The sequence below is a fragment of the Taurulus bubalis genome (genome assembly GCF_910589615.1).
Source record: "Taurulus bubalis genome assembly, chromosome: 15".
In the NCBI taxonomy this organism is placed as follows: domain Eukaryota; kingdom Metazoa; phylum Chordata; class Actinopteri; order Perciformes; family Cottidae; genus Taurulus; species Taurulus bubalis.
Window position 1 is genome coordinate 14,400,042 of NC_136603.1, and position 25,744 is coordinate 14,425,785.

Below are 25,744 nucleotides of genomic sequence, written 5' to 3' on the forward strand. Positions count from 1 at the left end.
ATATTTCAACCTCATAGGAGAGTTGAGTTTGTAATTAATTAATGTAGCTATGTTAGGCAATGCTATGGTACCATGTTGCCTACATACACATCCAGTAGACACGGAACATTAGCCTTTACTTGGAGTCATGTTTGTGTCTGCATGATGAATATAAGTCCAATATTCACTCTGCTCTTAGCTCTGCCTGGTTTTTACTAACTCCATATTAAAATACCAGTCTCTTTTGCTGCTAAATACTCCACTTCACCAGTTACTGTGTCTGTTGTTGTTGTTGTTGTTTTACTCTAAATAGCTGCCTGCAACTGCTGATATGACTCTGATGAGATCATAAAGCCAAAACGGTGAAGTTACACAACAGGGTCAGTTGATAATTACCTGTCTTGGTCATTTGAGCCATTGTTACTATGAAAATATGCTTAGTGGAGCTTTTATTGTAACCAATATTTTCACAAAATCTCAGTGTGCTGTTAACTACAACATTTTTATAAAGTTCACCCTCAGTCAAGCACCTCCAAGATTAACCTCTTAATGACAGCACAAGTTAAAGAAAATGCCCCCTACTTAATCATGTTTCCTGACATGTTTTCAACACATTTTCAAATCAGAAAACTTGTTTTGGTCCATTTGTATATTTCCCTTGAGTGGGTAGTTTCGACAAAAAAAATGTGAACATTGTGCTTCAATAAATGTTGGCATCCTGTGATTCTACAGATGAGTAGAAATATCAATTATTGTCTGTAGTTAGAGCAATTGTATTACTGGATATTACCATATTGATAAATATGATCTAAACAGAATGTATTCTCCAAATGTGACAACCTTTGATTAAAGAAAAAAACACAATCTGTCACAGTTGTTTTTTTCCATTAGCTGGAAGGCTTGTACTGTGAAATTGCCCACCTCCTTTGTTGTTAACTGCAGCTTTTTCCCCTCTCAATGTCTCTCAGGCTTTTCACAATGTTTCAGATCATTATTGCTGTAGTGTTCGCGTTGTGTTTCAGATTATTGTGAATGCTTCAACGGTAGCATACTCTGGACGGTATGGCTGACTAACAAAGTGTTCTTCTGTGAATAATATTCACAAACCGCAAACAACTCTCTTCAACGCTCCATTAGGATATTCGGTAGATGGAGAAGTTAGAAGCAAATAGTCAGAGACAAACTGTGAGCAGAGGCCCCGAACATGTGACTTGCATCCAGATGCTGGGTAGAACAATTATTCTGTGGTTGTTATCCTATGTGGTTTCTACAGCAGAGAAAAAGGGCAAAAAATACATAATTATTCTGGGGAGAAAAAACACTCTATCAAATCTAATAAGCTTCGCTGGAGGTTGGACAGAGCATCTAAACAGAAGGGATGGGCACACGGCTGGTGAAAAATAAAACACATCCTTACTGAAGATTTACAGATTTCTTTTCAATATGATCACGTTTCAAAAAATTGCGAAATTAGCTTTACCATGGTTTACATAAACTGTGTCAAATATAACAAAATGGGAGCATGTGTTACAATCTAATACATTATATGCAAGCAAAGTGTAGACTAGACTACGTGGTTGGATTTTGAGGCTATATACTATTGGTATATGTGTATAGTGTTCATTGCATTAGATGTGTAGAACAAAACAATATGATAAAGCATGTGGACCTGAACAAAGACAGAACAACCCAGCATTGCATTGCAACACAAGTGGTTGTCGAATACGCAATTTCAAAACCATGGGCCTTAATATATATAATTTCTGTCAAATTTGAGAATGTTTGTTCACAAGAACTGTAGTGAGTTTGGTCACTAGTGTGAAGCGATAAGTCCTGCAGACGTCGTCCAATTCCACCTGAAGGTGCTGGATGGTGCTGAGGTGAGGGCTCTGTGCAGGCGGATCAAGTTATTCCACCCTAAACTCTCTAAACCATTTTTGTACGAACTTTTTCTTTGTGTTGAAAAAGGAAATCCCTGCTAGAAAGTTGAAGCACACTTTTGTTTTAACCATATTTGTGCAAAGTACTGCCCACATACCTTTGACAATATAGTGTAGTTGAATGAACAAAAGTGCAACAGTAAACGGTTCATCCTTGCCATGGTGTTCTAAATGTGAATCTAATGTCATGCATGTTTTCAGAGGGGGTTGTAGTCAAACCCCAGGAGACAAACATGCATCATAGTTTACACATATTCCCATTAGCAGGTGAGATGCAGGATGTAAAGTCTAATAATGATTGGAAAGATACAATCTCTTGATCGCATATGAGAACATTTTCTCAGTGAGACTCTTGAAAGTGTTCCTTTATTCACTTGATGTTTTATATGGTTATATGAGATGATGGTCCTCCTTTTTAGTAAATAAAATGTAAAATAAATAAATAAAACTTATACAAGTATTGCAATACTAAGTGATCGATCAAACAGCACTCCTCCCTCAGAAGTGCTGTGGGTGCTTTTAATAACGAAGCAGGTTGTTTTTTTGTTGTTTTGTTGTCGGTCTTGTGGGTGCATGTACGCAAATGAGCGCACACATGCACACATCTGCTTGCGCTCAGGCACGCTCAATAGACAATAAACCAAACATTAAAAGAAGAAGAAATAGGCTTTTTCTAAATAAAACCATCACTTGGTGTTGGCTGTAAAAAGACGATAACAAGTGCTGGGACTATCTTAAAGCAATGGCATATCTTTGTGCCCCTTTCTTCTATTTTGCAACTTCCTTCAGCGTACATTCTCAAAAACAGGCTTAGAGCTTTTTTTCACGAGGGGGTATTTTTTTAATTCTAGAGCGAGGGATTGGTCACACATTGTCTCATTAGCATGAGGAGCTGTATAAACCCCGCCACTGCAGAATTTTGAGCTGTGTTGAAGGCGAGGCAACAAGCGTATCCGACTGGCTGCGCGCAAGGAGCGAGTAACTTTCACTTCCAGCACAGTTCAGTTCATAAAAGTGGGAGCTGTATGGAGAGCTCACTCCGGAGGTGAACCGCTCTCATCTGTTCAGTACACAATGAGGCTGCTTACCGAGCGAAGGATTACTACGAAGATGATAAAGGGCAAATGTATAACTTATTGGCACCGGTGGATTTTTATATTCTCAATCCATCAATTCTTATTTGCCTCACTGGCTCAGTCCGAAGGAAACACTATTCGGTACCAGACCAATGAGGAGGACGCGTCAGGTACAGTCATCGGAAACCTCGCCAAGGACATGTCCTTGAGTCTGTCTCATTCCTCCAAGACCAATTTCAGGATGATGAAACAATTCAACGATTCATTCATCAGGGTGAGAGAAAGCAACGGGGAACTCACTGTCGGGGAACGAATTGACAGAGAAAGAATCTGCAGACACACTCTACAGTGTCTCATCACTTTTGACGTTGTAAATTTCTCCAAAGACCGCTACAGATTGATTCACGTCGAGGTGGAGATAAAGGACATCAACGACAACTCTCCGGAGTTTCCAAACAAAGAGTCGATAGTGGAGATTTCAGAGAACGCAGCAGTGGGGTCTCGCATCCCACTAGACCCGGCTGCGGACGCCGATGTCGGGTCAAACTACATCCAAAGCTATCAAATTTCTGTCAACAGTCATTTTACCATTGATGTGCTCCTGAGAGCGGATGGGGTTAAATATGCGGAATTGGTGCTAATGAAAGAGCTAGACAGGGAGACTCAGTCATCATTCACTGTGGAGCTGGTCGCCACAGACGGAGGGAACCCGTACAGATCGGGGTCAACAAAGATAACTATTAAAGTGACTGACTTTAATGACAATAGTCCCGTTTTTGACCAGAATAGTTTCTCAGTCAGTTTGCCAGAGGACGCAGCGGTCGGCGCTGTTATACTGGACTTAAACGCAGTTGATGCTGATGAGGGCTTAAACGGAGAAGTCGTCTACGGGTTCGGAAAACAGGTTTCTCATGAGATCCGACAACTTTTCCAAGTGGATAATAAATCAGGTCGACTGACGCTCAGGAGCACTGTGGATTTTGAGGACAAAAACACGTATGAGCTAGACGTGCAGGCGACTGATCTGGGACCCAACCCGACCCCCTCCGTGTGCAAAATTATAATTCACGTCACAGACGTTAATGACAATGTCCCAGAAATCAGCATCACCCCGATGACCTCTATCACGACAGGCATTGCATACATCAGCGAGGCGGCAGACAAGGATAGTCTGGTGGCGCTGATCAGCACCTTGGACAGAGACTCGGGTGTTAACAGCCAGGTCCACTGCACAGTATACGGCCACGACCATTTCAAACTCCGACAGGCTTACGAGGACAGCTACATGATAGTTACAGCGGCAGTCCTAGACAGGGAGAGGATTAGTGAGTATAACTTGACAGTCATGGCTGAGGATTTTGGGTCACCTCCGCTGAGAAAGATCACTCAGTACACCATCAGACTTAGCGACGAGAATGACAACGCCCCTCACTTTACCAAAGCTGTCTATGAAGTTTCAGTGGCGGAAAACAACGCCCCCGGGGCTTATATCACTACAGTTGAGGCCAGTGACGTGGATCTGGGCAATAATGGCAAAATTGCATACCGACTTGTGGACAGTGTTATCATGGGGTCCCCAGTAAACACCTTTGTATCTCTTAATTCAGTGTCTGGCTCTATATATGCTCTAAGAAGTTTTAATTATGAAGTGATGAAACTGCTAGACATACACATCCAAGCAAGTGATGGGGGGTCACCACAGCTGCAGGGCACCGCTGTCATCAGACTAAAAATAGTTGATCAGAATGACAACCAACCTTCTATCATAGAGCCACCCCTTTACAAAGGATCTGCTGAGGTTTTCCTGCCCAAAGATACACCTGCAGGTTATGTGGTAACCCAGATAAAGGCCACAGATGCTGATGAAGGCATAAATGCACAGCTGTCCTATAAAATCACCGAAGGGGGACACCTGGGTTTCTCTATCAACAAAGACACTGGGAAGGTGCATGTGAGCCGACAGCTGACGTATGATCTCACGGACAATGTCAAAGTCACAGTCTCGGTCAGTGACAATGGATCCCCGGCACTTACATCCACAGCTATTATACACTTCAGCTTCATAGAAGGAACTCTACCCAGTATGCCTTCCTTGGCTCAAAATGGCAGCGAGGAGCTCTTTGAATGGGACATATCCATAGCCATAATCATTGTCCTGGCAGGGAGCTGCTCTCTCCTCCTGCTGGCTATTATTCTCATCACAACCATTTGCAGCCGACGGAAAAAAGAGACAAGTGAGGAGGGGTACGATGATAAAGAAGAGACACCGAATGTGGAGAATGTGGAAAGTGGTCATGTTGATTCATTGATTGCAAACCACAACGGCAAAGTGTTTGATGCCCATCCATTTCCAGAGAACCCTTCAATGGCCAGCAGCAACACAACAGAGGCAGGCTGTGAGGATGGCAGGCAGACGGCGGGCGTCTTTGACTCAAACAGCAGGGTAATGGACGGCAAATTAAAGGTAAGACATTCTTTTTCAGAGATATTTTGTATTTATTTTGCACCGATTGTCATTTTCTGAATCGTGACTAAAAATCTGTGTTGAATGTGTTTGTCTCTTCGCAGGGTTACTCAACGTTACCGGGATATGGGAAAGAAACAGTCAGACCAATAACAATATGGAAGGGAAATTCATTCACAACAATCTCAGCAAGAGATCCACACATCAGTGGCAAGGACAGTGGAAAAGGGGACAGTGACTTCAATGATAGTGATTCAGACATAAGTGGAGATGTGCACAAAAAAGAGTCGCCGCCAACAAACAGTGAGTGTCAAAAAAACATTATGAGAAATAATAATTAAATGGAAATTCAGAGAAATAAGTGCAATTTGAGGAGGTGAAATCATGTAGCGATGTGACATGCTTTCCTTTTTGCTTCTACAGTGTGGTTTATATTTATCATACAGATTGTGACCTGTTACAATAATGTGTTTTCTAAAAATGTGACACACTATGATTGATCTTATACTGGTGCTCACTGGGGGTTTTCAGCACCAAACACCTTTAACCAGGTGTTTCAGTAAATGTATTGGTATACGTCCTGACAGCGCTGCTGTTTTCCACAGGTCTCTGGGCATGTACTAGCGAGTGCAAAGTGTTGGGACACTCGGACCGATGCTGGAGCCCTTCGGCTACAAGGCCCAACACCAGCATGGCCTGCGGACCACATCTGTCAACCTTCAACAAGACAGCCTCACTTCCCCGGAACACTGGAAGGGAAAACTACTATCCAGCTCTCATACCAAAAACTAACGGTCTGCAAAGTGTGTACGAAAAAGTTCAACACCAGGAATTTGATTATATTCTCGTTGGTCCACCGACGCCGGCTAGAATACAGGAAGCGGATGAGATGTCCATTCCAGAGTACACAAACTCTTGAACATCAAACTTTAATCAAAAGGGATCCTGTCTTTATACTGTACAGTACTTTTGTCTTAATTGAATCTATGTTGGATTGTTGAAGTGTTTTGTAGTATCATGTGTCTTTTGGCTCATATATGACTGTTTATTGTATCATGTGTAATATGCAAGATTTTGTACATTAATAATATATTTTTCATAATGATTCAATGTAAAGAAGAATTTTATTATGAATTTTTGAAAGCATGTGTTACTATTTAAGGGGCATGAGCTATGGACATTTAGGCTAAAAGGGGCCTCTCTGCTGTGAAAAACAATCAATATGAAATATTACCATGTTTGTGGTAGATTTTGTCACATTGTTGCACAAATAAACAGTTAAAAAACAGTTTAAAGCGTGAGCTATCTGGGCTTACAGCTCTCAAATGTAATCTCATAGTTAAGTACAACCTATTTTCCTGAGGAAATATTCACAACAGCACACCGACTAACCTCAATTAGCCAACTGAATGCATTTTTATTTGCCTTCAGAGCTTATAAACCAGAATAAATAAAATGTGGTCCTCCAACGATCACAGTTTAATTGACAGAAAGCATAAGCCAATATCATATTCTTTTCACAACAATGTAGTTACTAGACTGCCTTACTTTGCATAGAAATACTACATTTCAAAATCAAATGCTCTTACAATTATATATTTTTTGAAGGTCAAAGAATCCCCTCACCTTTTCTGATTGCCTCCCAGCTAACCAATTATCCAAATACGTGGTTCAATCTGTTTCCAAGCAACAGCAGCACTGCACAGTTAAATCTCTTTTCTTACTATGTTTCTTCTTTCTAAGTTATGATTTGGACAGAGTAACCTTGGCCACCTTTCTACCATTGTCAAATCAGAAAGTTAACAATTAACAAAGGTTATTTATGTGTGTGTCGCTAATTGTGTACAGCAGTGCTGTCTTTCAGCATTTTGTAGGAATATAAAGAGCAAAGAGGACTCACTTTTGCATACAGGTTTGACTACATGGAGTGCAATCTGCTCATTCTACACCTGTAACCAGAGAAAAATGGGAGAAAATATGCAGTATTTACATAAATGAATATCATAATTGAAAACCAACAATAAGACATGGGTGAATAAATGAAAGGCGTAAAGCATAACTTACTAATAAGTCAGCACTTATATATGTTTTCCACCTAACACTGACTGAAAGATCCATTGACAACCTTTTCATCAACCATTACATCACTGCCTGTGTGGAACCACAGGATGGCCACCTTGCTGTAGGCGAACTGGACCTACAGGTAACATTCAGATGAAGAATTTAGCTCAACGAATTTATATCAACTGTGCGTCATTCACACTCAAATGTCAAAAAACCTCCTGGTGGATAACCTGATTCTCCAAAGAGAAGCGACAGCATTAGTGGAAGAATTATAGAGGACATCATGAGAGAGACTATGGACAAAATGCAAAATGCCACTCATGGATCTGGCTGTTTTGAACATTGCATGCCTCCGGTAAGATACAGGCTTAATAAGTATTTGATTAGTAATATAATTGACTTCGATGACTCGTAAATAAACAAAAAAAGTCTTAGGGTTTTCAGGAATGTTATCAGTTGTTATTGGTGAGTGTTTGTAATTTCTTACTCTGTAATCCTCTGGACATGTGAAGGAACAAAGCAGCACACCGACCTCTGCTCCGGCCAGTCGCCTCCTGAGATTTGGAGCCGTAGCCCTCGTTGTTGGTGCAGTGTTGATGTTATGTGCATCGATGGCTGCTCTATACCTGTGGAAAGTCAGCAATCAAAATGTAAGTGTCTACTGAGGATTATGCCTTAGGTATTACAATACACCTAATAGACATGTAAGGTGAATGAAAGGGTGCTTTAGGATGCTCTAATAATAATCATAATCATCTCAATTCAGACTGTGATATTGCATCTTTAATTATGTTATGACATACATTGTTCCAGTTACTCTGCTTCATCTTATATCAAATAGTGTAATGTGTGTGTGTCCTGTTGGGTTTACCTGTCGGGCAACCATTCCCATCAAGGTCTGCAACAGTGAGTCCTGTGGTGCTTTGCTCAATTCTTAGTGTGCTTGAAAATACACAGGATTTCTGTAAGCAACACCAATAATCACTGTGCAGAGGGGTTGCAGGAGCAGTAGGAAGTTTGTTTTTCTGGATCTCATTTTTATTGTGTTGCATAACTTGACTAATCCGTCATTTTTAACATCCCACCTTGAATGCTGCCAGGTTTATAATGTTAGTTACAGTATGAACATCAATGGGGAGGTGAGGCAGGGCTCCGTGGAAATTGATTCAGACAACAACCTGGAGAGATTTAAAACTGGGAGTGGAGCTGAGGAAGCTTTGGAGATTCATGACTTTCAAATTGTGAGTGAGTTTGTCCTTGTTCTCTCTTCCTGAGGTAGTTCAGCTGGGACTTTGTGTGTGCTTAGCGAAGTGGCAAAGCTGTAAGTGTAAACATGGCATCTCTGTGATTTGGTGCAGGGAATAACCGGAATCCGCTTCTTTGGAGGAGAAAAGTGCTATATAAAATCCCAAATCAAAGCCAATCTTCCACACATGGGAGCTCACAACAAAGAGTCGCTGATGTTTGACCTGGTATGTGCACACTACAGAACTTTGCAAAGTGGAAAAAATAAATGCCAGGGTTGATAGCAAGCATATCCTCATTTATTTATCTAATTCAAGGACATTAATATCATTGTGTACTTTTATTTTGATGATATGGCACAATTTATTTTGTGAAACTTCAATGCAAGTAGAGCCACATTGAAATTAATTGAATCTTTTTCTTCTTGGCAGACTGATGAAGTCATTCCAGTGAGTTTTGATGAGGAGTTCCTCATATGGGTTTCTGCCGAACAGCCGCTGAAGGACACCAGCTTTCTGAGCAACACAATTCTGGGTCTTTGCGAGGATCTTCCCATTTACTGGCTCCAACCTATATATTCCAAAGGTTTCCATGGTCTCTTCATTCTTGATATTATGTATTGCTTCACATTCAGCCCTATCCCACAGGGTCTATACAACTGGCTTGCTTCACGGAGCATGGTCCATTCATTTTTCAATTATTATTGTACATTCTTTCATAGTTTATTCAAAGCTTGGTTGTGATTGCCCTGCTTATCTGCTGACACACTTGTAAAATGTACAGCCTTGTCTGAGAAGTTGGTGAAACACTTGAACATCATGAACATACTCCACATTTAGAGTACACCAAAAAAGGCTCTAGTCCTGTATTAAAAAAGAATGATCCTGAAATATGCAAGACTGCTTGAAATCACTGCTGCTAATTCAATTATTCAGGACATCTGAGACAGCCCCAGCTATGTAGGAATGAGCTCTGAGGACATGCATGGCATCTTGTGGATGTTGACCCAAAACTCTTGCCTCTCGTGGCTGCTGTAACAGATGGGGAGAGAAGAAAGAGAGACACACAGCGAGCCAAACGGCAGTTTAACATAGAGGAGATAGAGACAGCTGCTGAGGAGAGGAGTCCGGTGAGTCACGCGGAAGATGACACCTCCAAAGTCGTGGAAGAAGAGGAGGAGGCACACTCTGCTGCGGGGTCAGCATACAATCCCGAAAACCCCTATCATGTGAGTATACCAACTTCATCAACAACACTGTTTATGATAAACAAGGCTCCAGAGTTGGTGAATTTTTGATTAACTATCAAGAGGCATATACTGAGCCCTGAAGCAACCCTTAAAGTAACATTAGGAACTGAAGTTTCTCTGTTTTGTCAACACTTTCTCAGATGACTTCATAACAACATGCGTTAAATGCCAGCCTTGTTAAAAAAAAATATTTTTACAGAAATAGAAGTAGGAAATGGACTAACCTCTGCCAGCTGATATACTGCTGCGGCTGTTGAGGAGGTGTCATATCATTGGCTATGATTGGAGGTCATTCGGGTAACAGCTGCAATTGTTGATGAAGGTGAAAATGTGTGGTTAGTGAAAATCCCCATTGGTTATTAAAATGAATGTGCCAAAAAGAACTGTAGTCACACGTTTGGGAGGATGTTGAAGTTTTTGAAAATATTTGAATTGCAAAAACAGATTTAAAGAAAAAAAAAGAATGCTCTTCAAAGTTAACATTGCTTCAAAACTGCAGCGCAGCGGAGGGGCCGGAGAGGAAGGTGCCATGACCTATGACACCATGTTAGACCACCAGGGGATCTGCTGCGCAGAGTGCCGACGCAGCTACACTCACTGTCAGAGAATATGCGAGCCTCTGCGTGGACACTGGCCCTGGCCTTACAACCACAGAGGATGCCAGGTAGCGTGCCGGGTCATTATGCCCTGTCGCTGGTGGGTGGCACGCATTTTAGGTTTGGTGTAAGAAAAGAACGCCACACGTGTAAGAGAACATATCTTTTATTTTTTTCTGATGACCCCCAATGTCTCTAAACAGCTTCTATGCAGTTATGCATGCAGTTATTTATTTTCTGGATTTTACTCTAAACACCGCTTGTTAGCATGAAATACAGATCATGATAATTAGTATGCTTATCTATACTATAATGCCTATTCAATGTCACATTTTCATCCAGACAAAATGTGTTTCATATAAACAGATGCTTTTTATTTGTAGACTGCTTCTTGCCATACAGTAAAATTGGAGCACACAAATGCCATATTCCTGTTAGCAGCAACAAATTCACAAATGAGCGTATCCATTTTTGCATCATGTAAATCCAAAGCTTAATGCGCTGTACTATGTTTAATGGAAGGTATGGGACTGAATCCAAAGGCTCATCAGATCATGTACCTTTTCTGACTGAATAGGCTTCAATAAATTCTAATTACAGTATGCGCTGCCTTTGATGTAGATGTTTTTTATGCCACATCTTGTTTCCATGGTTCCACTGGGTGCTTTTCTGATAAAACTGAAGTGACAGCAACGGTTGCCATAACTTCAATTCACAGCTCAGAATCAGTTTGAGGGCAATGCAATTTGTGCACACTGACATCTGCATTGATGTGAACTAATGTGAAATGAGTGTCATGGCAATGATGGAAAATATTTTCATATAAGTGACATTTTTATTAAATAAATAAATCCATCATTTTATTTTTATTTTTTCTATGAAAAGAGAAGTGTGTGGATTCTAAGCTACCAAATAACATGATCACAGAGTCAGGCCTTTTTGGGGCTTGTGGTGTAAGCTACTCTGAATACCTCAAAATCAAAAGAAATCTGATTACGATCTTTAAAGCCATATGCCAACTTTCTAAATAATTGAAAGGAGCCATGTTGCGATCAAGACAATTTCACAGAGGGTGATCCAGGCACATCAAATTACAACAGATGTGAAATTGCATCATATCTGCCACTAAAGCCGCATTGAAACTCTGAAGCTGTGTGAGGAAACAACACAAAGAGATGCTTGTCTCTTTGCTTGGAGATCGTTCCTGGTTTTATGGGGGTAGAGGTGCTTATCACATCTGCAGTGCTGATAAGACGGCCTCTGTGCTTCCGTAGGCTATATAATATTAATCCCTCTCCCACGTCTGCAGATGCACTTAAAGGAAGGTGACAAGCATGACATATCCAGGACCTCCTGATGGCTCGTGCTCTGGAGTGCAGCCGCTAAAAGAGCCCCAAGTACCCTCAAGTGATGTAAATTTGCAGGGGGAGTCCAATTTCCATCACAGCACTGTCACTGCCATGGTCATTAAACTAAATCATCCCGCTGTGTGTCACACAGCTCCCATTTTAAAGTCCCCTCAATAATGGAGTTATACTTGGACTGAAGATTGCAGCACAACAGTGAATGTCTGACCTGACAGCAGCGGGAAGAGTCCCCTGCACATTATTTCATCTTTGGAAATCAAAGACAGACAATGTATATGGACGTATGAGATACCTTGAAGTTATTAATTTGAATTGAGAGACATTTTTATATTTTAGCACCAGCTGTGGTTCAACAGGACTATGTATAATCTCTATACTTAGCGAGTGCAGCTGAAATTCAAATATGATGTGTTATGTGCCTGTTGCTGTTGGCGGTTTTCTTGGGTTTCACTCAGAATATGTTGATACAGCAGCACAAGACAAAGAGCTCTGAGTCTAAGCTAGACAAAAGGAGACAAAAAACACAAAGCAAAAAGAAGAAAAAAACGTATCACCACAAGCAACAACTCAAAATGGCATTTAAACTAAGAAAAAAACTCATAGCTCAGAACAACAGCATTTTGCTATCCTGAGGCCCTGTTTCTAAAAAAAACGTGTTTCCTTTTGCCATTGCTCTCCTAAGAAGAGCAATGTACCCCATTGAGTAGAAAAGACGAATGTGTTGGAGAGCAGCTTCAGTGTTTGAGACAGTGGTGCCTTTTTGTTTGTCTCCCCTCTGGAGCCAAGCTTACCCTGGGAGCCCTGCAGGCCTGGGAACAAACAGAGCTTTGTGAGCACTGACCCACTGTGCCCAGCAGCCAGACTGCAAGCCTCCACTCCTGTGCTAATAGGAAACCACAGAAGTGTAGAAGAGTATGCAGCAACAGAGGGAGGGGAGCTTTCTCACATCCACCTGTGCTTTCATCATTGCTCATCAAAACAGCCCCAGTCAGGCAGGGTTCTGTGGTACTCTGGTGACCACTGAATCAAAAGAGTTTTCACCAACGTCCTCTTGGCACCAGCACTCAGCACAATACATTTGGGATACCTTAGCTGGTGATTTATTTTGTGGCATGGATTTGTGCTAATCAAGCCCATGCACTCACTAGAGCTGCCTATAAATATGTCAATAGCCTGTCATAAATGTGCTTGTGGTTGCCCAAGAGGCATTAGAAGTGTGAATAGAAGTGTGAAGTGAACCACTCTAGTAAACGTGTCGTACATTTGATTGCATGTTTTCCATTACATCCAGACATGAATGAAATAAACAGTAGTGACAGTCCATTTTGCACCTAAACCAGAACACAGAAACCCTTTTAGGTAAGCTCATTATGTTTCTTTCTGCAAGAAAGCCCTGCGATACATATATAGATGCTGGCGTTGTGAAGAACCTGTAACCCGCAGTTTTTCACCGGCAATAACAACCCAGGCACTGAACATTTGTCTTTTTCTCCTGAATGGCCAGAAATAACATGGCTGGAAGAAAGAGAAAGAGAGAGAGGGCTGGTACAAGACTTAAATGCTTTTTAATCCCATGGTTGAGTGACCACTTGCAGCTCTGCCCAGTAGTCTGACTCTGCCTGCCATTCGCAGGTTTCTCTGAATTTTCACTGCCATTGGCATGAGTGTTCTCTCTCTCTCTCTCTCTCTCTCTCTCTCTCTCTCTCTCTCTCTCTCTCTCTCTCTCTCTCTCTCTCTCTCCCCCCTGCCCCCTCTCTCTCTCTCTCTCTCTCTTTCTCTCTCTCTCTCTCTCAAACCCCTAATGGCCATTAATTAAATGCCTGCTGGTATTGTAAGGAAGTCTGTCTTGTTTATTTCACAGAGTTAAAACTGTAAATATTGTCTAAAGCTACCTGCATTCAGTAAATAATACTTTCTATGTCATCAAATATTATAGCAATTCTCCCGGGTGACTCAATTACTCTGTACATGCTGCAGGGATTGTTTTTGTGTATTGCACTTGGTTGCATGGTGTTCTTGTTACAAGCAAACAGAAACCTGTAGTTTGGTGTGAGTCTAAATTGGACACAGTGCTACATTTGCACCATTGTTTTCCTAGAAACACACTGTATGTGTGACAGCTACGAACACTATATGTGACAGCTATGAACACACTGTGTATGTGACAGCGAGTGTGGTGAAGGCATCCAACCTGCAGTGGATGTAAAGAGATCTTCACATGAGCTGGACAGTCATCTTTACAACACAGTAGGCACAGGAGGTTTTATAACCAACAATATAAATTATACTTCCTTGCCCATATCATTTTCTTTTACCCTGATAGTGAAATTTAATTTGAAAAACCATGCCATGTCTGATGGGATTATTATTAAAAATGTTCTCTATCAAAATATGGCATTTGTCAAAGTCACCGTAGGATGTACCCAGGAACGTACACGTCCTCAGGTGGGGTGCTTAAAAAGAGCTATACATAGCTCAAAGCAGAATCAAATCAAGACTTCAGATCTACAAACTGTGAAAAAAAACAGCTCCTGCACAAAGCAATGTCAAGAGGCTTGCCACATGAAAGCAGAAGTTGTCCAAAGAGTTGTGGGAAGTACTGACAAAGTTTATGAGAATAAAGTAAATGTGTTTTTAATCTTCAGCAGCACATGCAACAATGAGGGAGCCTGAGCCCCACGATATGCCACCCCGGGGGCAGGCTGTATACTTAAGGCTTACAACAGCCTCATTATCTCCCTCAACTCAGATCAGATCCTAGCAGCAGTTTGTCACAGGCAGGCTCCTCTCTGCCAGTAGGCATCAGACCAATCCTCCTGCAACACTACTGTACATAATTGCCATATGGACAGCATTTTGAGCCAGACTGAAGACTAAAAAGCCCTCCAGGCAGATTCCCCAGATAACTAAATGAATATTTTATCTCATTTCCATCTAATTTGCACCACATTATTATACAGAACTGAAATTTTTAATTAATTGATAGAACAGATCAAACACAGGTTTACACTTTGATTTTCGGGAGCTGTTATTTTGATAATTTGCATGACTTTTTTCCTTTGCCAAGCTTTTTAATCTCAGAGAATTTCCGCATCTTTATATAGAAACAATATAATAATACATACAGCAAATTAATAACTGTCAGCGCACATTAAATGCTTGTCTTGGTTGTGTGAGCAGTTCCAGTGAGAAGTCCTTTTACCTGCCACCCCACTGATTAATTAATTTCACACTGTTTAATTAAATCCACAGTCTGGGGAGTCTGGGCAGCACCGTGGGGAGCCCTATCTGAGCCTCGTGTGTACAGAGATTACTAAAGAAGGTCTCAGACACCCGCTCTCTCGCTGATGTTGACACTGACGTCACCCTTCTCTGGATACCGGAGCTTGATTGTGTCAGTGTCATCTGGCATTTGTGAGCTTTTACTGCTGGGACATGATAACACTGCACCATTTGTTAATTATCTGCTGGCATTTACATTGACTGAGGAGATTTGAGCGTTTGACACAAATTAGTATCTGACAGAATACGTCGGATGAAGTGTGCTGCTGAACATGAACCTTGGATTTCCATTAAGTGAGTAGTTAACAGTACACATAAAAAGCAAAGCCATTTGAAATGCCATGTAAATTTAATGTGAAAAAGAAATGAGTCTAATAAACACGGAAAGAAAGAAATAGGAAAACCAAACAGGACAGATTCCAAAATGTGTATGTACATATATGTACATAAACACATAAAATACATGGACTATGTTGTTACAAATCAAAAGCAGTGCAAATTGGCTTCCGTACAAATGAGCATATTGAACTCCCGTATCCTGTCCAACACACTGTTGTCTCCAACAGTCAAAGCCTGAGAGACACAGAGACATTCTCTTATGTCAGAACAGAGAGAGGCGCACAAGTGTGTAGCGCAGCAGGTGTGACTGTGTGGGCTGAGAAGCATGCATGTTACTCTCTCTGTTCTCTTGAAACATATTTTTGGCATCTCTAACCACAAAGACATTTGGAGTCAGATGGCTCAAATTTGTCTTTACAACTTAAAATTATTCAGATTTATGGCTAAATATACAATGTTGAGGACTATGGTATACAGTATGTAAATTTGAAAGGATTACATTGATTCTTGCTAATCTCTCATAACAACAAATATAAACCTGATTCTCACTGCCGTATGCTCAATCTTGTGTTTGTATGTGGAGGAAAGCAAGGATAATCGATTAGGTACATAAAGATGGCAGCCTGCTGGTTTGAAGTGATGTGATGTGGAACCAGCATTTCCTTGTGCTCCATATTTCATGTGCCAAGAGCTATCAGAGCAACAAATATGATGTACAAAGTCCCAATATATAACAAAGTTGCCACATGGTTTCATTAAAAATCGACGGTTTAATAAGATATTTTGTATTCCTGCGTGATCATGCTACATGTGCTTATATAACAATGAAAAGTTTCAAAGGTTGACAGTTTTACTTGGGCTACATACAAGACTTTAATGGAAAATAGCTTTAGAAAACATCACAAGGTCATGTCCTTATTATGCGTCTCTTCTACATAAGCATCACAAACATCACACGTATTCAAACACTTTTATTCCAACAAACAACTGCATCTTTTCAAACAGTTGAGTGTTGTGCTCTTTACTTAGACAAGATAAACTTTTAATAGGCAGTGCTGTGCACAGCATCAAGACAGTTTTGCCGACTGATACGGCATTAGTTGAAGAACAGCGCTCTATTTGTGCTTGCCTTGTCCTGTGACAGGAAGACCTATCAGGTGCTCATCTCTACCCCCCACCCCTCCCATCCTTCTCTCCTCCTGACCTCATTCTGTCATCTTCGTTTTCCTTCTTCCCCTCTCTCAGGTCTTTTATAAAGTGTCTCCATGCATTACACATTTAACAATGCATTAAAAATAGGCCACCATCAATCAGTCATTCAGTGGCGGAGACAGAATCTACTTGTGGCACCAATTTGAAATGTGTTTCAAGGTTCAAGAACGAAAGGAATGCTATAAACTCTCTGTGTATACGGGGAAACTTAACAGATATAAAAACGCACATTTATGTGCGAATAATACACCGTACCCCATGAAACCCATCGTAATAATTTTGAATTCTCATTTGCTTGATTTCGTACGGTACGATGTCTTAACAGAATCCAGAAACAGAATGAAAAAAAAAAATACATATGCAGGCGGTAAGCCGTGACAAGATTTGTGTTGATGGGTGCCAGGTTAGTGTCATGCCCAAAATAGTGATTTGAGAACTGTGATGCATGATACAGAATAGGTACTAGGTAAAATCTGATGTAATGGTTGGGAGTGAGTCAAGCCCCGGGGGCAAATAGTCTGACTCCAGGTTGCTCATACCAAAGCAGATGTTCAACTGACAACAGAACAAAAGACAGTGCTGCATGTTATTCACAAGGTATTTTACATTATCTGGACGGCATGTTATGGTTGCTGAGCTACAGATAGAGCTGTTTTGGTATCCGTGTACATATAATATAGAAATACTGTGTTTTGTTAACACAGTAAGGTGTTCTCAGGTTGAGGTGTGGAAGTCGGCTCGTGAGCTTTGATGTTGCAGCTCTGCTCTGAGGCTTGATCCTGCGTTCTGGACTTCAAAACAGACTGCACCTCATCATGGGGAACCGCTTGAAGAGGTAGACACCAACTGCACAGACATGCCTGAAGGACCACATACACAAACATTTGGTTAGAGAACACATATTTACCACGAGTTACGTGGAGATAATTGCAGATTACAAAGTGTATCTGTCTGTGTATATATTCACGGTATAATCTGAGTAGAATGCAGTTTTGCCTACTGTTTTTTAATAATTACAGACAAAGAAGCCTAACTTATTTGGTACAAAGAATGCATAATAGAAAGCAGGGGGTGTTTTGCATGTAAAAGCAATCTCAAGTTGGATTGTCTTTTAATGAAAGAAAATGGGATGTATTAAAAGAAAAAAGAAAAAAAAGAAGAAAAAAAAATAGTGATATAAAAACTATAACAACATAAAACAAAGTATGTTTTAGGCATGTACTTCTGAGCTAGAAATACAATGAAGTCTTTTGAAGAAATCTTTTTTGAAATATTGCCTTGAAGCCATGTTTTCATCTTCTTCACAACACATCACTCTAATTCAGTGACAAACTGTCTGCTAGATTGCCAAGTGTCTGTTTTCTTCTGACAAGGTTTTTCCAGACCATTTTCACTTATTACCCCCTCGGGCGATTGCTTGCTCCAGTCTGGGCCTTTTGTAGACATGACTCCATATGTCCCTGATGACACATATGATAGCTCATCCAATGTGGATCACAATGCGTTCACCCCCACCAGAGAAGTGAATAGTAGCCTACATAGAACCAACTGGAAAAAAAACAATGTCCACGACAGCATATCTTACCTTGAAACATCTTTTAAATCTCTTGCTCACTGTGTACAATGCAATAGGGTTGACACACGAGTTGAGTGATGCCATATTAATGCCAAAATAGTCCAGCACAAGAAAGACACTGAAAAAGGAGGGTGAACATTAGGTACTAATCAGATCAAAGAGCACGGACCAGGTAAAGAACAATGGAAAAAAGATGTCTAATTCTGCATGCTCACCTTAGTAGCCGACACCGTTTCGGATCTTTCTCATCATATATGGTTAATTTCAAGATTCTGCTGAGGTATAGAGGTAACCAACAAAGTGCAAAGACAATCACCAGGCAGAAGACGGTTTTTGCAACTTCTCGTCTCTTAAAAAAAGGAAAATATTATCAATATCAACGTGGATGTTATGCAAAGATATGAGCGATATGAAATGAGAAAAAGTTTCAAAATTTGATCAAAAGTAATAACCTGCTTGGTGTGGTCGCTTAAAGTGTTATCCGTACTCCTCAGCATTTTCCTGGTCATGAGTGTGTAGAAGATGGCAGTCCAAGCCAGTGGCATGCAAAAATAGAAACCAAACAGCCACCAGTCCTTTACTGATTTATAAAACTGTTGATTAAACATGACAGAGGCCCACAGTCAGTCAGTGCTACAGATGACATGATGCTCCGTTGTTGCTATGTCACAGCGTGTATAAAACAATGTCAGAGACATAGGTTTGCAAGGACATCTTCAAGAATATGTGGGCATCTATTGGATAAAGTTATGAGAAGTAATATTAGAGCCGTTGTTCATTTCCTTTCCTGTCAACACTTGTACATGTTGCTGTATGCTGGATGTGAAAAGACAAATCAAACACATGTTGATCTGTTTGTTTTATCCTGTTGCGTTGGCTGGAGATTATTACATTACCTGCATGAACAGAGTGGTTTGCATGGGATGAAGCAGACATATTCTCAGATGCTTGTCTTTATAGTCCATTGTTATCATATCAAAGCCGACAACTTCAGGCAGAGCCAGCAGGATAGAAATAACCCATATCAGAGATATTTCTATTGCTGTCCACACTGGAACCCTGATGCCTTTGATTCGATTCCAGGATACTACAGCTCGGTATCTGCAAAATCAATGAGAAAATGTTATGGCTTGGGGGATTTTTTGTCTGGAACAATAATAGATTTTTCAGTTAAAGAACATTTCAAGGGCTAATGCTAAACAAATATGTCTGCTCGATAAAATACAGATAGTAGCCAGCCAACACTACTTTCGGGCGTGTACTACTCGGGCACAGGACAGTGCAGCTTACTCCGTACCTGTCAACGCTCAAAGCACATAAGCTCAACACAGTAATTCCAACAGATGTTTTCTGTATGAAGGGGACAAGTTTGCACAGCAACAAACCAAATGGCCAATCTTCTGCCATGAGCTGTAGAAAAAAAGACAGAAGAAGAAAGACAATTTTCATTAAAAAAAAAACAGACCCACAATCAATTCAACGTAAGATTGAAGTTATAAAATAGATAAAGAGAGCGGCAGAGGACAAGATAAGGTGCAACATTGTTTTCTCATTGTAATTGTAACACAGAGCAAGGTTAACAGTTAACTCACCCTGTATGCGTTGATTGGAATGTCAATCACAATGTGGATCAGATCCCCCAAAGCCAGACTCGCAATGAGAATGTTTGGTCCACTTCTCATGCATTTGTTTACATATATGATCTTCAGCAAGGCTGAATTTCCCACTATTCCAACAACAAAAACAACAACAGAGACCACAGTATGGACATATTTGAAGGCGTCTCTGATTCCAGCGGACTCCAAGCACATAGGAGGATGAGGTGTTTTTTGTCCTACTTGAGGTGGATGAATTGAGCTGTTGGGTTTCTGCTTTGCCAGTATTAAGAGACCAGGGGAGGCTGTTTCAGTGAGTTCAAATACATGGAAAGGTTCTGAATGCTGATCACTGGCCTCCCCTCCTATGAGAATATTTGCCAAACAAAAAATGAGAGCAACGGTCCACATTGTTGATGATTTCCTAAAAAGGCCCTGAAATATTTTTCACCAGCCCTGGAGGGAAAATGAGAGTGCAAATAATTAGCACAGCATCTCAGCCTTGAGATTTGCATCAAAGTATTCAGGTGAGGTAAAGGATTCATTTAATGTATCGATAAAAACAATAAATAGACAGCACTGAAATAATAAGGTACATTCAATTATGCCAGCTTACCTTTAGATGCAAACATACAAAACTCTGCATGAAATTAGTCTCTGGAATACCTAGAAAGTAGGCTGTATGTCCAACACAAAGGACTGCTATACTGCTACGTTGTTGTAAATGTAACACCCAGCGGAGGGAAATCAGGGTTTTATAGACTAAGGTATTGTTGTCAGCATTAGTCATCGATCTGTCAGTGGTGACTGTAATTACATCCCGTGCTGCATCATCCTCAATGAAAGGATGGCATTGAAGTGTATTGTCTGTAATCACAGAGTGAGATCATTTCATAGGCTTTCGTAGGGATGTTATGTTACAGTTGTTTCCACTCTTATCACTAACAAGTTAGCTGCAGCTAGTTTTACATAAAACTTCCAAATCTAATTCTAAATCTAAATGTAATCAAAATGTCTATTTTAGTAAAGAGATGATTTTCTTTTGCTAGAAGCAAAAAATGTAATGGTAACATGATAAAAGTCTTAAGCAACTATATGACATTTTGGATGAACAGGAGTTTGATGCAAAACTACCTCCAGTCAACTGCACTTGAACAATAACAAAAATGATACAAATGGAGCAGCGCAATATTCAGAGAGTGTGCTCTAGAGATTTAGCTTCAGTTGACATATCACGTTTTTAAAACATGAGTCAGTCTACATCCTTCCAGAGAGGTACTGCCGCTGCATCTCCTGAGAGTCCTAAAGAAGGTGACTTCTCCCCTTGACAGCTTTATGACAACCTGAAGAGCCTGGAGGAGCAGAAGACATGTGACGACCAGAAAGGTCCCCTTGTTAACATCATAACCGACAACTACTCCAGCTCCCTTTTGAACATTCAAATCTGCACTCCGCTAGCGGCAAATGACCTTGGAAAACTTTGTGCTGGCATGCTTTCACAAGAACAACTGACTACGAAAAGTGAGTTGGTTGACTATGTTAAAAAGTATGACAACTGTTAACAGCCAGGCTGTCTATGTACTCTACATTATTAGACCTTTTTTGTCCCTGCCACTGCGATATGATGTATGTGTTGTGCTCCCTAAAGCCACCATTACTGCAGGGGCATTGTTGAAGCGAATGCAGTTTCTCTTGAATATGGATGGTTTGGTCTACTACAGTTGGCAATCACACCCTCCGATGGATAAAGGTGGTCTAAAACATAAATATTACAGAGTCCTAAGTAGCATAATGACATTGGCTTAAGTGGAACAAAACAAATTGATATCCTTAATGTATATCTCAGCATCCACTAAATGTATCTCCCTCAACTTACCTTGTTAGCTACTTTTAGCTCAGCAGGCAGCACCGTACCTCTACATAGCTAGCCCCAAACATTAGACTGACAAACTAGCTGGAAAAGAAAGTAAACTGATAATACGAGAAGATATGTCTTTAAGAGTTGCCAAAGAACAAAACAGAGCTGAAAGGAGAGTTTGTATTGGACGTACACTCCTGAGGTGACCAGACACCTTACTATGACTCAAATTGTTGCTAATGTTGCTTCATGTCTGCTGAATTCTTAAAGAAGGGACTGTCAAAATAACTTCATGAGATGTCAGCTGTATCTCTGCACCTGGTTTAGGGGTTCATTATCTTAAAGATGAATACAGTGTATTTCTGGTAAAGTTATGCTCTTGTCTCTGTTCTTTTGTGCAGACCGGTCTCATGAAAGTTCATGGAGGGACTTGTACTGGATGGTAGATTCATTACTTTGGTTAGCGCTCAGATCCAGACAGATTGGGAGTGGGTGGAGCAGAGAATCTCTTTCAGCTGTCAAGGTAAGCCATGTCATCAGTTTGGGTGGGAAGGGTCACATGTTCGTGCCCCCTCTTGCCTCTCATGACTGAGACATATGTCAAGTTCCCAATTATTTCTCTCTTGTGCAGTTCAAAAGGAAATTGAAGATCCTCAGTTGTTGCAGGCAGAGGTGGTGAGAATAGACACTATAGCTGATTCTTCAGAGGTAACCTGCTCATGGCAAAATGTGTTTCATGCATATGTCAAGTGATGGTAATTGTGTTAATACAACGCAAAATGTGGTGATAAAAAATTATTTACTGTACTGTTAAACTACTTTTTGAGGTTCTTGTACTTTATGTGAGTACTAATGCAATATTATTTTACTTTATACTACTATACATTTCACAGACAAATATTGAACGCTTTACTCAACTAAATTTATCTCACAACTTAATAAACCAGTTACTTTACCATCCCAATTATTTATACAAATTTTAATCAACAAATACATTATGTATTATTACAAAATAATGCAACCAGCAGTAAATACAATTAGTTCATTATAATTAGCTTAAATTACATAAAATCAGTCCCAAAGATTTAGAACATCAGAGGCTCTGCAGTAACATCAGGGATTATTGTCACAAACACCACACTGAAGACAGAAGTCACTGCCGGAGGATCTACCACAAACATTACAGCATTTAGCATGTTAGCTAGACCCAGAATGCTAGTGAAGCATCATCCGGGTGTAGCTGATATGGGTCACTTAGCGTGATGGCTGAGTGGTGCATAAAATCAGAGATTAATTATGGTAGATCCACGTTTTAATTCAAATATGTCAAGGTACGCAAACTGCCATAATATACTCCATAATGCCAATACTTTTACAGATGTTTAAACATTGGCCTCCACAGAAAAACAACTTTGTTTGTGTAACAATAGTAAATATAATTTGCTACTTTCCACCCCTGCTTTTAAGATCAGAGTACCTCTATCACCATCACCAAATTCTCAAATTTGTCTCGACAAGGGCATTACAATATGAGCAACGTGCAGATGAAAAAGCCCTCTAAAACAAATGTGCGAGGATCCTTTTATACATGTAGGTTATATGTAGCATATACCAACGATCTGTGCAAGTCTTGGTTTCCTGTATTCACATCAGGATCCAGAAGATAAAATGATGCCAAAGGTGGGGAATGAAATACATTGTGTGGGTCCACCTTGTCTTATTGCGTACAAACCAGAGCCAAAACAAACGCCTCATGTTGAAAAGGTACTGTCGACTTAGTCCTGTCTCGATATTACCCATAGTGCTTAGAAATGACAGTGATAGCCGTTTTCATTTTCTCACAGTAGCTTATAGCGAGTGGAGGCTATAATATCAGAGGTGGAGAGGTGATTGTGTCTATTTTCTTTTTGCTGCCTTTAGGTTTCAGAGGTTAAATTGAAACAGGATGTGCTCATTGCTCACTTTGACTATTGCTAGCAGCTCTGTCAGCCCTTCATACAAAATACACTGTTGTAAAATGAAACAGACTTTGAGGGGGTGAGTGTAGCTTGTATACCTCGAACAATAAATTGAAAATAAAATCATTAGAAATAATGACTGTTCATTGACAAAATGATTTCCATTTGTGTTGGGAAAAGGTGAGCAGTGCACGTAAAATAAATGTTTATTTGTGTACATTTTCTTTTATTCATCTCTTTTGTTGTAAGCAAGCTCAGCAAATGATAGAGCTTATAATGGGATAGAGAGAGAAACTGGCACAGAAGGAGTCAGATAGGAAGATTGATGTGATCCCACCTGCCCCCGGCATGAGTGAGGAGGAAAGGAAAGCCTCTAAAGCGCATGCAAAGGTGAGGTGAGCAACATGCATGCCTGCATCCCTTCCACATTCATTTTATAAGTTGGTAAGATTGAGTGGAAGACTGCCAAGGACATACAATTGTACTGTATGTTTATATTGATTGGACTACTAGAGCGTATGCCATTAAAGAGCAGCATCTCTTCATGTTGCAGGAGCATGCAATATGAGGTGGTATCTGAATTTGATTGTTATGCCCTTCAGTGTTTGGCATTGTATTGTACATTTTTCCTACTTCTGCGGAACATAATTCAAATGTATAATGTAGTTTGAGACTTTTGCAACTCAAGAGAAAACCTAAACAAGACAACTTTAAGATAGACTTGAGTAAGTATGCAAACTGGGGCCCTTGTCAAATGAAGAAATTAAATCTGCAGTATTTCATGTTCGTCATTGATCAAATATATGTTCTCCTTTCATTGGTAAGGTCATAATGAGCTCAAACATAAAATGACCTGCAGCCTGTCAAAAGAGATCCCCAATACCAATCATGAGCTGCACATCCATCAGCTAGATATACAAAATATCACTGACTTGTTTTCACGACAAGAAGAAACAGATGGTGAGGTAACGGGTAGTGTTTTGTATCCTTTTAAGAAGTGCACAAAGTGGAAGATCAAGGAATTGGTCAAAGTACTTAAAGAGAGGGTACACATTTGTTCCTTTTGATAAAAGATTTGCACAGTGTTAATGAGCCTTAATAGACAAAGTCATCCTTCTGGGAAAGCAGCCATTACAGTGTCCTCTGCAGAAGCTGCTAACTTCACTTACATCATCTTAGAGGACAAGGACGTAGCTCCCAGCATCAAAGGCATTTCCACAAATAAAGGCCAAGCCACATGCTGTCATCCCAGTGGAATGATGTGGCAATTATTACTCTGTAATAACTGCTATTATGACAATTTAAACAAAGTGCTTACTAAAATAAGGCATTAAAAGAATGGCTCCACATTTTGGGAAATATGCTTAGCTTTTTGTCATGGAACTTGATGAGAAGAGTTATACAACTCTCTTTTCTGCATAGTAGCTACAACCAACAGCTGTTTAGCTTAGCTTAGCGTACAGACTGGACACAAGGGTAAACAGCTAGCCAAGCTCTGTCTGAACGTAGCAATGTTGCCGACTTCAATAGTTATATCTTGTTTGTGTGTGTGGTATACAAAAAACTAAGTATAGAGAAATGCCACTTTGCAAGGGGTTATGTGCCAGACTATTTACTGCAGTATTTCCCATGTTAGTTTATCAGTAGAAAATACAGGAAGTTAATGGTCTCAAAAATCTTTGTTGTGTGGATTTAAATCAAACAAGATATATTGTGTTACTGATGAGCTTTATAGGTAGCTTTAGCGCTAGCTGTTTTCTCCTGTGCTCAGTCTTTATGCTAGCTAACTGGCTGCTGCTGGCTGCATAGTTTAAATATGAAAGCTGGTCTCAGTGTTATAAAAAAAATGCGCAGGGCTCCATTGTTCACTTGTTTATAAAAAATGTTAAGGCTAAGTGTGCGTGCTAATTATTTGTTTAATAAATTATCTAGTCACATTCGTCT

General features: G+C 40.3%; 3 protein-coding genes across 3 annotated transcripts; 2 read left to right on the forward strand and 1 right to left on the reverse strand.

Annotated features, from left to right (window-relative positions):
• Positions 1–2,993: 2,993 nt before the first annotated feature.
• LOC306748036 (protocadherin 8) lies at positions 2,994–6,378 on the forward strand (the record flags this gene model as incomplete). The annotated part of the gene is made up of 3 exons (XM_079231155.1): positions 2,994–5,459; positions 5,564–5,762; positions 6,065–6,378. The coding sequence occupies 3 exons, from the start codon at positions 2,994–2,996 to the stop codon at positions 6,376–6,378; spliced, it is 2,979 nt and encodes a 992-aa protein (XP_079087281.1).
• A 1,428-nt stretch (positions 6,379–7,806) lies between these two features.
• Positions 7,807–10,744, forward strand: cnmd (chondromodulin; the record flags this gene model as incomplete). Its single annotated transcript, XM_079230904.1, has 7 exons — positions 7,807–7,878; positions 8,036–8,173; positions 8,624–8,764; positions 8,882–8,995; positions 9,200–9,353; positions 9,809–9,996; positions 10,517–10,744. The coding sequence occupies 7 exons, from the start codon at positions 7,807–7,809 to the stop codon at positions 10,742–10,744; spliced, it is 1,035 nt and encodes a 344-aa protein (XP_079087030.1).
• A 6,764-nt stretch (positions 10,745–17,508) lies between these two features.
• LOC306747768 (endothelin receptor type B-like) lies at positions 17,509–20,395 on the reverse strand (the record flags this gene model as incomplete). The annotated part of the gene is made up of 7 exons (XM_079230866.1): positions 17,509–17,673; positions 18,399–18,507; positions 18,605–18,738; positions 18,842–18,982; positions 19,286–19,490; positions 19,687–19,799; positions 19,982–20,395. The coding sequence occupies 7 exons, from the start codon at positions 20,393–20,395 to the stop codon at positions 17,509–17,511; spliced, it is 1,281 nt and encodes a 426-aa protein (XP_079086992.1).
• Positions 20,396–25,744: the final 5,349 nt, after the last annotated feature.